The sequence below is a fragment of the Hypanus sabinus genome, chromosome 10 (genome assembly GCF_030144855.1).
Source record: "Hypanus sabinus isolate sHypSab1 chromosome 10, sHypSab1.hap1, whole genome shotgun sequence".
Lineage (NCBI taxonomy): Eukaryota > Metazoa > Chordata > Chondrichthyes > Myliobatiformes > Dasyatidae > Hypanus > Hypanus sabinus.
Genome location: NC_082715.1, coordinates 81151301 through 81166719, shown reverse-complemented (window position 1 = coordinate 81166719; position 15419 = coordinate 81151301). Strand labels below are relative to the sequence as shown.

The 15419-nt window shown below is 44.6% G+C and overlaps 1 protein-coding gene across 1 annotated transcript in view; it reads right to left on the bottom strand.

The window, feature by feature from the left end:
* The window catches only part of capn9 (calpain 9), a 61300-nt gene extending 46269 nt beyond the window's left edge, over positions 1-15031 (bottom strand). Inside the window, exons 1-3 of the mRNA XM_059982222.1 lie at positions 14700-15031; positions 1951-2020; positions 365-483 (exon numbers count right to left, since the gene is read on the bottom strand). Coding sequence (XP_059838205.1) covers positions 365-483; positions 1951-2020; positions 14700-14924 — 414 coding nt within the window. The 5' untranslated portion in view covers positions 14925-15031. The remainder of the gene's footprint in view (positions 1-364; positions 484-1950; positions 2021-14699) is intronic.
* Positions 15032-15419: the final 388 nt, after the last annotated feature.

Genomic DNA, 15419 nt, shown 5'->3' with positions numbered 1-15419 from the left:
CACTCGAGTTTCTCAGTCCCCAAGTTCTGCTTTATTTTTGTTGTTGGGAACTTGTCACCATCTGTTGTTGCCCCTTGATGAACTGTTCTGATACAATTTGAAATGTATCCCATAATCACAAGATCTCCTTCATCCTTTTATACCGTTTCTTTCCCACCTTCCCCTTTTCTTTTCTTCACCTTTCTCCCTGCTAATCATCCTTCCTTCATTTCCTGTTCTCTGCTGTTCTTTCCTCCCCAACTTGCGCACGTTCCCTCTCTCCTTGCTCACTCCCTTTCCATCTCTGGCTAGTTCCCCTCACTCAGAACTTGAAAAGGACACAGCTCATCAGTGTTGGCTTTGGTCCAGTTATTCCAAGCCCTACCCGGAAGTGGAAGATGCCTGCGTAATCTTGGCCGAAGGTCTGATCAGGAGGGACGACGTGGTACAGCAGCTTCTCGTTCAGAGTCAGTGAGGCAACAGCAGCGAGGAACCAGCAGTCTCCTGGTGAAAGATCATAAAATCATGAGACCACAGAACTACAAGACATAGGAGCAGAATTAGGCCATTTAGCCCATCAAGTCTGCTTGCCATTCAATCATGGCTTATTTATTTTCCTCCCAACCCCATTCTACTGCTTTTTCCCTGTAACCTTTCACATCCTTACTGATGAAGAACCTCCCAATCTTGACTTTAAATATAACCAAAGACTCGCCCTCCTCAGCCGTAGGTAGCAATGAATTCCACAGATTCACTACCCTCTGGCTAAAGAGATTCCTCATCTCTGTTCAGAAGGGACATTCTTCTATTCTGAGGCTGGACCATCTAGCCCTAGAGTCTCCCACTATTGGAAACATCCTCTACACGTCCGATCTATCTAAGCTTTTCAAGTCAGGTATTAACAAGCTCCAGCCAGCCCGATCAGGATGGGGAATGTTCCAGTGACCCTCGCTATCCAAGATGTGCCCTCTCCTCATTGCTATCATCGGAAAGGAGGTGGTACAGGAACCTAAAGACACACACTCAACGTTTTAGGAACAGCTTCTTCCCCTCCACAATCAGGTTTCTGAACAGTCAGTGAACCCACGAAGACCTCAGTATTTCGTCTCTTTTTGCACTATTTTTAAAAACATTTCTTATTGCAACTTACAGTAATCTTTTTATGTATTGTTCTGGTTCCTGACAGCAAAACGCAGCAGGACATGAGTGAGGTACGGAGGGAGTGCAGAATGATCAGTAGCTTTGGTATTGCTTCAGCAGAGGATACAGAAACCTGAAGCTGTCCTTGAACTTACCACCAGGCTCAAGGACAGCTTCTACCCCACTGTTGTAAGATTACTAAATAGGTCCCTACTATCATGAGATGAAGGACTCTCACCATCCAGACTGGGGAGGGTGCAAAGGAGATTTATGAGGATCCTGACTGGACCTGAGGGCCTGAGATATTGAGAGAGGTTGGCCATGTAGAAGAATGAGGGGTAACTCATTAAGTTTTTAAAATCATGAGTAATATAGATATGGTGGACAGTCAAAGTTTCCACACCAGGGTCAGGGAGATAGAAATACAAGATAAAAGGGGAGAGTTTTAAAAGAGACTCAAGAAGTAATTTCTTTACACCGAGGATAGTACCTAGAAGGAGCAACCAGAGGAAGTGAATACACTTAAGATGTACTTGGATAAGTACGTGAGGGTAGGGACTTGGAGGGCTCTGGGCTGAACGCAAACAACTGTTTGAATGTGAACTGGCATGGATGATGCTGGGGTTGGCATCACCTGTTTCCACTTTGTGTTTCCCTAGGACTCTAATACACTTAGTATCTAATCAGAACAAAACAAGGTTTCCATGGGAAGGTTCTAGTGAAGCCATTTTGGAGAGGTTAAGGGGTCTTTCAATCCACTGTGTTTAACAACAATAATTTTGTAAGAGACCCCACTTTTGGAAGTGGTATTCATTCCTCAAAACCACTTACCCAGATCTCCCTGGCAAATATCTGTCCTTGTTGCTCCATCAACAATGAACTTCGGGTCACTTGAAATCTCCTGCAATCAAATAAATCAGCTTTTAAACATGTGACAATATGTTTGAAGGAGATATCCAATTAGACCTACTTCCCTGCTCTTTCCCTGTGGTCTCACAAGGTTGTCTTTTTCAAATTTCCCTCTGAAATTTATCATCAAGTCTGTTTTGATCACCTTTTAGATCACAGCAAACTGCTGTCTTAACCAAAAAAACTCTCCACCTGTAATGTAAAATACAGAAATAATCAGTCCTGCGATTATTGGCAAATCCTGGGGTCAATGATGAAGGTCAAAGCCCAAAGGTCAAACACCGAAGTCAGCATGTCTGAAAGCCAAGGCCCCTGTCTCAGGGCTTCTGGAAGTCAAAGATCCAATGTACACATGTCTAAGAGTCTGGGGCAGGGACTGGATGTTGGAGATCTGGATGCAGCCTCTCTGGGGTTAGAGACCTGTCTCAGTGAGTGAGTGGGTGGGAGGGAGAAAAGGATGTGCTGCTGTTGTTATTGTTGCTGGTTGTGTCGTTCTGCTGAGCGCTATGGACATGCTATGTTGGCACAGAATGCATGGCAATACGTGTGGGCTGCCACCTGCACATCCTTGGGTTGTGTTGATTGTGAGCATAAACAACGCATTTCACTGTATGGTTTGATGTACGTGATAAATCAGTGAATCTGTATCAGCCAAAATGACCTGTGCCAGAGTTTCGATTCCACAATTGCTCCCCCACAAACCCTCTTCGTCTACCCCTCCCATATTATTTGTTCCAACCACTGTCTGCCCTCCCAGATTCAGCATTCTGTTTGCCCTCTGTGCACCAAAGCCTCTCCTGAATTCTCCACTGGACTCATCAATAACAACTCCATGCTAATGAATCCTAGCTTTAGAATGGGAGCGGAGACATTTTCTACATCTGCCTTTATGCGGTATGAAATCACCAAAGCCTACAAAATGTAGTGGACACTGCCCAGTCCATTACAGGATAAGCCCTTCCCACCACTGAGCACATCTACAAAGAGCACTACCTACAAGAAAGCAGCACCCATTATCAAGAACCCCCACCCATCCACACTGTGCTCTCTCCTCACTGCTGCCATCAGGAAGAATGTACAGGTTCAGAAACAGTTATTACCCCTCAACCATCAGGTTCCTAAACCGGCGTGGATAACTTCACTCACCTCAACACGGAACTGAGTCCGCAACCTATGCACTCCTTTTCAAGGACTCTACAACTCATGTTTTCATAATTAAAGGGATGAATTGAATTGACTTTATTACATTGTCTAACTTGTGTAGATTTCCACATGATCTGGAACTGTGTACAACCCCATTGTGCAGCTTCCGTAGAGCTATGTATAAAGCGGAGTGACACAGTAGTGTAGTGGTTAGCATAACATTTTACAGTGCCAGTGACAGGGGTTCAATTCCCACCGCTATCTGTAAGGAATTTGTACGTCTCCATGACCACATGGGTTTCCTGTGGGTTCTCCAGTTTCCTCCCGGTCCAAAGGCATACAGGCAAGTTGTGGACTTGCTATGTCGATGCTGGAAAAATGGTGACACTTGATGGTTGAACCTAGCACAATCTTCAGACTGTTGTTTGTTGACACAAATGATGCAATTCACTGTATGTTTTGATGTTTCTATATAAATGTGACAAATAAAGATAATTGCTAAAAAATAGCACAAGTTTTACAGAACTTCAGTTCACATCTCCTGGAATTGAAGTTTGGTTGGCCACCTGTATTACTGGTCTGCATCTGTATTTGCCTTTGCTACTACAATCCATTTCAATACACTTCCCTAGAAACTAGAGCACCAGCCCTCTCGAACTTTGACCACAGATCCTTAAGGTTGAGAACACAGAACCTTTCACCTTTTTCCTCTGCAAATATGTGTATAGATAATGTCACAGCCAGTAGTACAGGGTTGGTAATCAGGTGTACATACAGTCATGGTCTGACCGATCAGAGAACTTCTCATTGGGTTAACATAGAGAATCCTAATAGCTCAGGGCTAAACCTAAGCTCTGGCCAATGAACAGGTCCCTCGGTGTCAAACCCAGATTAAAGGTGAGACATACTGACAACTCCCAGCACGGCAAGGTCACTAAGAACTACTTCAATGACAGAAATGAGTTCAGTTCTCTTTGAAAGATGCGAGGAGATCTGGTAGAGACATATGGAAGGGCATGGACAAAGTACTGGTGTTTTATTGTCACATGTACCAAGATGCAGTGAAAATCTTGACTTGCATACTATTTGTACAGATCAATTCTTTACAGAGTGCATTGAAATATAACAAGGTAAAACAATAAAAAATAAAGTGGAACAGCTACAGAAAATGTGCAGTGCAGGTAGACAATAAGGTCCAAGATCACAATGAGGTGGAGAAGTCAAGAGTCCATCTTATCATACAAGGGGTCCATTTAAGAGTCTGACAACAGTGAGATAAAAGCTCTCCTAAATCCTGGTGGTACATGCTTTAAGGCTTTTGATCTCCTGCCTAATGGAAGAGGGGAGAAGGAAGAATATTGGGTGGGTGGACTCTCTGATTATGCTGTCTGTTAGCAAGAATTGGAGTCCATGGAGGGACAGCCTGTTTTCGTGATGTGTTGAGCTGTGACCATGGCTCTCTGCAGATTCTTGTGGTTACATGTGAGCAGTTGCCATACCATCATTATCCATCCAGACAAAATGCTTTCTATGATACATTGATAAAAATTAGTGAGGGTTGACGGGAACATGCCAAATTTCTTTAGGCTCCTGAGGAAGTAGGGGCATTGGTGAGCCTCTTTAGCCATGACATCAACATGGTTAGACCTATTGGTAATGCTCACACCCAGGAACTAGAAGCTCTCAACCATCCCTTTGACAGAGGTAGACAAGAAGGCATGAAACACAAGTACACACACAATACTGGAGGATCTCCAGAGGCCCCGATGATCCTCTGATTTCAGTCTCTGAGGCCGACATGAGAGCATCCTTCAGGAAGGTGAACCCATGAGGAGCATCCAGCCTACCTGGAGAAATACCAGGCTGTGCTGATCAATTGACTGGGGTGCTCATCAAGATTTTTAACCTCTTGCTTTGGCAGTCTGAGGTACCCACCTGCTTCAAGCAGGTTTCAATTTTACTGGTGCCGAAGAAGAACATGGTAAACTGCCTCAAAAACTATCATCCAGTAGCATTTACATCCACTGTGATAAAATGTTCTGTGAGATTGATAATAAAACAAATTAAATCCAGCTTGAGAAGTCACCTGGATCCTCTCCAATTTGTCTACCACCCCAACAGGTCCACAGCAGATGCCATTTCATCAGCTCTTCACTCAACCCTAGAACATCTGGACAGCAAAGATACATACATCAGGATGTTCTTTATCAACTACAACTTGGCATTCAATATTGTAAACCTCTCAAAACTAATCAATAAGCTTCAAGACCTTGTCTTCAACACCTCCTTGTGCAATTGGATGATCGATTTCCACACTTGCAGACCCCAGGCAGTTCAGATTGGCAACAAAATCTCCTCCACAATCTCCTTCAGCACAGGTGCACCACAAGGCTGTGTGCTTAGCTCCCAAAGTCTGCAGAAGAACTGTGATAAGTTCTCCAAGATGCTTGGAACAACCTACCAGCCGATTTTCTTAATAAAACTGCACCTAAGAGAATCAAAGGCAACATCAAATATTGATGTTATTTAGCATTTTTTTTACTCTTTTCTGTTCTTTATAGTAATTTTTTTGATATTTAAAAACTTTTCATATCATTATTTTTGAAAGCATCTTCCCTTTACATAATTTTCTTTACATGTACCCAAGACTTTTGCACAGCAAGTTGAGATGCATTTTCTATACAGTTGGAGTTTATAGCTAAGTAGGAAGGTGTGTTGTGTATTTAATATTTCAGTAACATTTGAGTAATATGGTAAATATATTGCTTGATTAAACATTCTTTGTTTAGATATTTTATTCTGGGTTATATGTAATAGTACATGAATGGCATGTGTTTGCTCACATTCCAGACTCCACAGCTTTTCTTCCAATTAGTTTTTACATCTTGGAGTTACAGAACCTGAACACAACACAACCCCCCACATTTCACAGCTGGGCTCGGGACTATCCACAGTGGAGTTTGCAGAACACGTACTGTGTTGCATCTTAATCAGCTGGGACCACATTTTTTATGGAATGCTGTTAATGGGCGCACTCTTCTACACTCATTATTTCTATTTTATTTATTTAGAGATTCAGCATAGAGCAGACCCTTCTAGCCCAATCCAGCAACCCAGTAGCCAAATCACAGGACCAGTTCACCTACTAACTGGTACGCCTTTGAACTGTGAAAGGAAAGCCATGCTGTACACGGGCAGAACACCTTACAGACAGCACTGGAAATGAACTTCAAACTCCAGAACACCCCAAACTGAAATAGCATTGTGCTAATGGTGCGCTATGATGGTGCCCCAGCGTTATTGAAGTGGTGTTCATACCCTACCACTCAGGCTTAACGTATGCTGGGTCAAGGTGTTACTGGCGTACATTTCTATTCTTGTTATGGCCCATGGGTGCCCAGTTTTGTACTGCCGATCTGTTTGGAATCTCTTCCCCAATTATCACAAAGAGGAGATATCAGGGGTAAGTTGTGGTTGTTGTTGTGTTTTGTTTTTTTTTTACACAGCGGTGAGTGCGTGGAATGGGCTACCAGCGACAGTGGTGGAGGTAGAAATGATAGGGTCTTTTAAGAGACTTCTGGATAAGTACATGGAGCTTAGAAAAGACAGAGGGTTATGGGTAAGCCTAGGTAGTTCTAAGGTAATGACATGTTCGGCACAGCTTTGTGGATTGAAGGGCCTGTATTGTGCTGTAGGTTTTCTATGTTTCTATAATGCCAGCCAACAGCACAGAAGGTGTCTTCATGCTCCAGATGTAACTCTCTCTAGAAAGCCTGTTCACTATTACCACCACCATTACCTACTGAATGTTGAAATGAGTCGATAGGGTGGATGTGGAGAGGATGTTTTCTATGGTGGGGGGGAATCTAGAAACAGAGCGCACAGCCTCAGGATTGAGGGGAGGCCTTTTGGAATAGAGGCAAGGAGGATTTTTTTTTTAGCCAAAGAGTAGTGAATCTGTGGAATGCTCTGCCACAGTCTGCGGTGGAGGTGAAGTCTGTGGGTATATTTAAGGCGGAAGTTGATAGTTTCCTGATTGGTCAGGGCAGCAAAGGATATGGTGAGAAGGCGGTTGAGTGAAATCTAGGGATCTGCCATGATGGAATGGCGGAGCAGTCTCGATGGGCTGAATGGCCTAATTCTGCTCTCATGTCTTACGGTCCATTACAGACAGATATTTTTAACCAAACTAAACTTTATTCATAATAAAAAGTTACAGTAATTTTTTTTAAATCACCGAGTGGCGGGGGCATGGAGCACCTGGCTGGGGGCGGTGATAGAGGCAGATACATCAGGGACATTTAAGAAACTCTTAGACAGGCACATGGATGATAGAAAAATGGAAGGCTATGTAGGAGATTGATCTTAGAGCAGGTTAAAAGGTTGGCACAACATCGTGGGTCCAAGGGTCTGTATTGTGCTGTAATATTTTGTGTTTTAATAAACCTTGCAATGCATAACATTCTAACAGACAGGTGCATTTGCAACAGGTAGGTTGGTGAGGACAGTTGTGAGTTGATCCTTTGTCTTCATGCAGCACTTGCCCAGTAACAGAACAGCCGGGCAGCTCGCCAAGGTACCCTTGCTAGTCTGCACTTCTCTGGAATGCTGTTGAACAGGAACGAACACTGGCTCATCATCTGAGAGAGGTCATCAGAAAGAAGTTTCTCTGCCCACATTTCACTTGATGCCATAGGGTTCATGAGATCAGGTACCAATGTTGAATACACAGGATCACTCACTCCAATCTGCACCCCCCCCCCCCCCCACTCACCAATCCCTTTCCCCTCCTCTGGTGGGTCTCTTCTGCCAGTGAAACAGGACTCCCCATACTCCGATCTGCCCCCAATCCCATTTTCCCTCCTCTGGTGGGTCTCTTCTGCCAGTGAAACAGGACTCCCCATACTCCGATCTGCCCCCCAATCCCATTTTCCCTCCTCTGGTGGGTCTCTTCTGCCAGTGAAACAGGACTCCCCATACTCCGATCTGCCCCCAATCCCATTTTCCCTCCTCTGGTGGGTCTCTTCTGCCAGTGAAACAGGACTCCCCATACTCCGATCTGCCCCCCAATCCCATTTTCCCTCCTCTGGTGGGTCTCTTCTGCCAGTGAAACAGGACTCCCCATACTCCTTCTCATTCTGGCTTCTTCCCCCTTCCTTTCCAGTCCTGAGGAAGGGCCTCGGCCTAAAACACCAACTGTTTATTCCTCTCCATTGTTGCTGTCTGACTAGCCTAGATCACCCAGCATTTTGTATGTGTTACTCTGGATTTCCAACATTTGCAAAGTCTCATGTTTATAAACAGGACACACGCAGGGTCCCAGGAATTGTGGTTAAATTCTTGTTAAAATCTGTTAGCTGAATCAATTCATCAATTTAATTTTTTGCTGTTTCATTTGAGACATAAATAGACCTGATTAATGAACCATTTTGGGTTTTATTTATCACCACTATTGAAACTAGCAATTTCAAAATTCATCCGCCAGCTGGCAAGGTGAGATTTGAACTCACATCTCCAAGACACTAGCTACATGTTCTGTAATTTAACCACAGCCCTAAGGTCCTGCAGCAACAGATTCTGTGTGGGATGGTACTTGTCATTGTGTAAGTCTCTGGTATGGGATGTAAATCTATAATAATGTGGTTATTGCCTAATTAACTGTCCTCAGTGGCAGAATAGCGGTTAACATAATGATTTACAGCACCAGCTACAAGATCGCCATTCAGTTCCCGCCGCGATCCAAGCACGATCTCCCCATGATCACGTGCATTTCTTCCAGCTGCTCCGGTTTCCTGCCACATTCCGAAGACGGACCAGGTAGGGTTAGTAATCTGTGGGCATGCAGTGTTGTTGCTGAAAGCAGGTTGCCCCCAGCACGATCCTCAGACTGTGTCGATCGTTGACTCAAAGTGACACATTTCGCTGTACGTTTCTATGTAAGTGTGACAGATAAAACTAACCTTAAATCTTTACCCCTGGTCTCAAGCACCGAGCCACAGATGCAGAATAGTAAAACTCAGTGCAATGAGCAGACTCAGTGCTATAGAATGCACAGCTTTCTGTGTCCTGTCACCAGTCTTGCTCCACTAATGAACCACGCCAATGGAATGCACTAATTCAGGGCCTGCTCAAATTGCACCAACACTTATCACATCTTGTATTGCATTCCTCTGTTGGGACCAAACCCAGATGGGTTATGTGTGATTTGTTTAATGTTCATTCTTCTCATTATTGATTGAATGTAGATTCCACCCAGGATTTAAGTATGAATGGAATTCCTTTCTCCTATAGCTTCAAGATGAGACGTTGTGATACAGGCAGATACATCAGGAGCATTTTAAAAAACTCTTAGGTACACAGGTGATAGAAAAATGGAGGAATATATAGGGTTAGGGTTAGATTGATCTTAGAGTAGGTTAAAAGGCTGGCAAATGGTGGGTGAATTACTGTATTGTGCATTCCATGCTCTAGAGCAAGCAGCAGGCTTGGGAAGGGCAGTGGACTGACTCTGAGGCACACCACAAGACAGACAGGATGCTTGGGATGGGATAATAAAACCCTGGCTATCCTAGAGAATAAGCATGAGGTTTAGGAAGTGGGGATTAAATCCTGGATATCCTCGGGTATAAGCAGGAAACTTGGGAAGAACAACGGACTCCGAGATGAAGCAAGCCACCTACCACCTTAATCCCGCAAAATGTGAACCAGAAACTAGATTGCAGAGAGGCACAAGGTGAGCAAACGAGGCGAACTATGACTTGGCAGTCAGAAACAGAATCAGGTTTATTATCTGTTAACTTAACAGCAGCAGTTCAATGCAACACAATCTAGCTGAGAAAAAAATAAATAAAATTTAAAAAAATAATAATAAACAAGTAAATTTATTACGTATATTAAATAGATTTTTTTAAATATGCAAAAACAGAAATACTGTATATTAAGAAGAGGGTGTGGGTACAAACAAAACTCTCTTAAGACTAACAGTACCACCTTTCCACATGAGCTGCCTTTCCTATTAGTCACTAAATCCAATTTGCCATACTGGGTGGATGCAAAAGATCTGGCAGCTCCCTTTCAAAGAAGAGCGAGGGACTTCGCCCTGTTTCTGCAACCAACATTAACAACATGACCAACATCACCTAAAGGCAGATACACATTATTATCCCAGTAGCATACACAAAGTGCTGAAGGAACTCAGCAGGTCAGGCAGGGAAATATGTAGTCAATGTATTTTGATCCAGACCTTTCATTCAGGCTCTCCAGCATTTTGTGTTGCTCAAGGTTTCCAATATTTACTTCATTTAGAGACACAGCACAGTAACAGATCTTCCAGCTCAACGAGACCCCAGCACCCAATTACAGCCCTGTGATAAACTAACCTACTAACCCATACATCAATATGGGAGGAAACCCACACAATCATGGAGAGGAACATACAAACTCCTTTTCAGCAGGAATTGAACCAGGATCACTGGCAGTATAGTAGCATTATGCTAAAATGCTACACTACTGGGCTGCCCATTAATCTGCAGAATCTCTTATATTTCCCCGTGCTGTCTGAGAATTGTTATTATGTACCAACCAGCTGCCTTGTTGCCCTACTTCACACCAGCACCAGGATTCTAGAGTTACCTCATTAAACTAGGTAGCTGGGCACTAACTATTTCAATGTTGGCTTTTTGTTTCAGTTATAGAGTCACAGAGCACTGCAGCACAGAAAAGGGTTTGGCGGCCCATCCACTCCATGCCAATGGTTACTTGATCTAGTCCCATCAACCTGCACGCTGATCATAGCCTTCCACGTCCTTCTCTTCCTGACAAATCCAGATTTGTCTTAAATGTTGAGATCAAATCCACATCCAGAACTTGCACTGGCAACTAGTTCCACACTTGCACCACCCTCAGAGTGGAAAGGTTTCCCTGAAATATTTCACTATCTAACCTATGACCTCTAGCCCTAATGTCACCCAATCCCAGTGGAAAATGCCTGCTTGCGTTTATCCTATCTATACCCCTTATAATTCTGTGTACCTCTATCAAATCTCACCTCAAGCTCCTTACAGACAGCAGTAGAAACTGAACCCCAATACAAAAAACAAAACAATGATACAACCCATGAGAAGCTGTTATACAGAACCCAACCCCTTACTGTTCAGTGCTGGGAAGTCCCTGGACTGTGGTCTTGAGAGACAGCCACCAAACAAGATGCTCCCCAGCCCTTCCCTCAGGCTGGAATCTTCCCTCTACATTTGTTACTCATTAAGAATATGGAATATGTGCATATTTGGGAAGATATCAAAGCCTCGCTTTACAACATCCTGATGTCTCTCCCCATATCAGCATGGTGAGTATAGCCACATCTCAAGGACTGCAGTGGGTCAGGAAAACAGCTCACCGCCTTCTCAAGGGAAAATAAGAATGGACAATTAAATGCTGGCTCAGCCTTCAAAACTCTACATTCCTTGAATGAATACTTTTTTTTTTAAAATTGGTGCTAAGGTCAAGAATAACCTACAGTCTTACTGAATGGTGAACCAAGTGTGAAAAGGCAAATGGCCTACTTGCCTTCTCGTTTGACATGCTTATAGGTACATCTGCATGAGTGACGCCTTCAAAATATGCCATCTTGTCAGTGAGGTGTTGCAGTATGTATTAACTCTCCTCATCTTCTCCCCCTTCTAAAAGACTAGCACTAAAACAGTTCAGAAACAGGAACTGACAAACATAGTACATTACAGCACAGTACAGGCCCTTCAGCCCACTATGCCCTGCCCACCTTTTAACCGACTCTCAGATCAGTCCAATTCTTCTCCGTGACATATCCCTCCATTTTTCTATCATCCATGTGCCTATCTAAGAGTTACTTAAATGCCCCTAATGTGTCTGCATCTACCACCACTACCCCTGGCAGAATGTGCCACACACCCACTGCTCTGTGTAAAAGAGACACTTGCATCTGATATTCCCCCTAGTCTTTCCTCCAATCACCTTAAAGTTATGTCCTTCCACCCTGGGGAAATACCTTTGGTTATCCACTCAATCTATACCTCTTGTACGCCTCTATCAAGTTGCCTCTCACCTCCTTGGCTCCAAAGAGAAAAGCCCCATTTCAATCAACCTTTCCTCACAAGACATGCTCTCTAATCCAGGCAACTTTGTGGTAAATCCCCATAGCACCCTCTCTAAAGAACACCAAATGCTTGGGAACTCAGTACCCAGGAACTTGAATTTTCCCCTCTCTTTACCTACATGCCCCCTATCCCCAGATAACTATATAAACACCATGCACTACATTTTAAAACCAAGCACCCAACCACTAGAAGAGTTCACTGCTACACACATAACCAGCAGCCCTGTGTATCAAGAGCTCAGACGCAAGAGTCCCCTGTTCCCTGTACATAAACCCAGAGGACCCCGCAAGGTCACAGTCAAGTTAATTATCAAAATACATACATGTTACCTTAAGCTACCATGAAATTCTTTTTCTTGCAGCCATTTACAGGAAAATAAAGAAATACAATGGAATTTATGAAAAACTATACGTAAACAAAGACTGAGAATCAATGTGCAAATAAATAAGTACACAGAGAACACGAGTTGTAAAGGGAACACCTCTGAAGTTTGACCACTTCTGAAGTACCAGTTTCATTAAGTTGTGAAATTCATTAATTAGTGAAACTGGTACTTCATGAAGTACCAGTTTCACTATTCTTACTGATAGTGGAGAAACAGGTCCATGTATAGATGTAATCTCACACTGAAGATACTTTCCAGAAGATTCTGAGGCTGGGAAACCATGGTTCCCATCCCTCATGCAAGCTTCTTCCCCAAGAACACACCATGCATTCAGACCTGATTACCATGATAAATTCCTCCATTCCCACATTCATGGGCTGCTAATTCACGCACTTCAGTCTAAATCCAAAACGTAAAGCCCTCAGAACTCACAAATGGTTCCTTGTGAACACAGTTTCCCATCCTGTGGGGACATCCAAGGGGGCCTGTGACTCTGGGGCAGTCAGAGGCCCGATGTCTTAATGTCCTGGTTGGAGGCCCAGGAGAGTGGGCTGGAGGACTGTGTGGGTGGGAGGAAGGAAAGGGGCTTGCTTTGCTGCTGTTGCCTCTATGTTGGCACTGGAACACATGGTGACACTTACAGGCTGCCCCCAGCACTTCCTTGGATTGTGTTGGTTGTTGACCTCATTTCACTGCATATTTCGATGTATGTGTCACAAATTAATGAATCTGAATCTGACCCGAGAGACTTAACATTCTGTGCATGTGTGTCTCAGTCCCAGTATCTAGCCCTTGACCCCAATATACCAAACCCTTAGCTTTACACATGCACACAGTACATTCCTCGTACATAACTCCAAGTCTCTAGTATACTTCAAGCATGCCCTGATTACAGTCCTTTATATCCACATACCCATATGCACTGATCCCAGACACATTTCCTTTAGTCCAAGATACCCAGACCACACACCCCCATACACAGTCCTGTGTCCCTGCTACACAGACCCCACTCCCCCGTGCACAATCCTGTGTCCCTGCTACACTGACCGCAGTCCCCCCGCGCACAGTCCTGTGTGCCTGCTACACTGACCGCAGTCCCCCCGCGCACAGTCCTGTGTGCCTGCTACACAGACCACAGTCCCTCATACACAGTTCTTAGACCCTGCTACACCAACCACACACCCCTGATATTCAGCATAAGCAATGCCTCCTGGTACACATCCCAGTCTCTGTTGTACAATCCCCGTCATCAGTGCACAGCTCCCTGTCCCTGTTACACACCCACAGCCCCTCGTATACAGTACTTTCTGCACAGGCGCGGTCCCTGGTCCGCAGACCACAGTATCATGAATACAAACTCTAGCCCTGGTACATAGACCCAGTCCCTGTTACACAGACACCAGGACCACATACAGGCCCTAATCCCTGGTACATGGTCTCAGTTTCTATAACATAGATCCCAGTCCTCAGTAGACAGACTCTATTACCAAGCATGCAGCCCCAATCCCAAATACACAGATCCCAATTCCCAGTACACAGACCTTAATCCATAGTACATAGTGCTGCTACACAGACCCCAGTCCCCCATACAAGTACACACTCCCAACTCCCAATAGACAGGCCACAATCCTCAATACATAGATCTGGTCCTTGTTATACAAACCCTAATACCCAATCCCTAGTACACAGTCTCAAAAAACGCAGAATCCAATACCCAAATACACAGATCCAAGTCCACAGTACACAGACCCCAATCCCCAGGACAGTCTCAATCCCCTATACACAGAACCGAATCCCCAGTACACAAACCTCAGTAGCAAGTACATAATCCCAGTCCCTACTACACGGACCCCAATCTCCAGAACATAGACCACAATCATAAGTACACAGTACCATTCACTCCAATCCCCAGTACAGAGTACCAATCACTGTTTGGCACACAGACCCCAATTCTGCTCTCATTTACAATCTCCAGCATTGTTAGCCCCCTTACCCCACCTCCCGATACCTACTTTGGGCCGTTTCCACTCGAAGGTAACTGAAGGCTTCTCGCTGTAGAAGAGTGATGAATCGTCGGCCGGGAACTCCTGGTCCTCGTACAGAACACCCTCATTCAGGCACTGCTTCTTCAGCTCTTGGTAGGTGAGTTTCCTGGCCTTAACCCCCATCGTACCCCGGTCCTTCACCGCCTTATTTTTCTGCGAGCCACCGCTCGCCGAGGAGAACACGTAAGACATGTCGGCGCACTGAAGAGCGGGGAATCACCTCACCTGCCGGTGTGAGACTGTGCCTGCTTTCCTCGTCCCACCTGCTCCCAAAGGGCCCCGCCCGCCGCTGTCTCCTCCTACACTCGTTGCCATGCCAGCCCTCAAACTATGTCCTCTGCAGCCCTGTCCCTAAGGTTCTCCTCCCTGAGGGTTAAAGGCGCACGCCACACCTTAGTTGTCTCTGCCACCTCTTAAAACCCATTCCTTTACGCATTACCCGAACGCACAAAACTGTAAGCTCCTTGTATATAATTCCGCGTTGTATCTCATCAGTAAAATTCTACAGCCTAAAGTGCTTTCTACACAGACCCAAGTCCTCAATTCCTTCGGATTCCGATTCAGATTATACTCTTCTGGAAGTATTTTAAATCGGATTAAGATACCGATTCAGATTAAAGTTTGCATTGACAACCAACCAAGGATGCGCCAGAGCAGTCGCCACACGTTCCAGCACCAACACCTTAT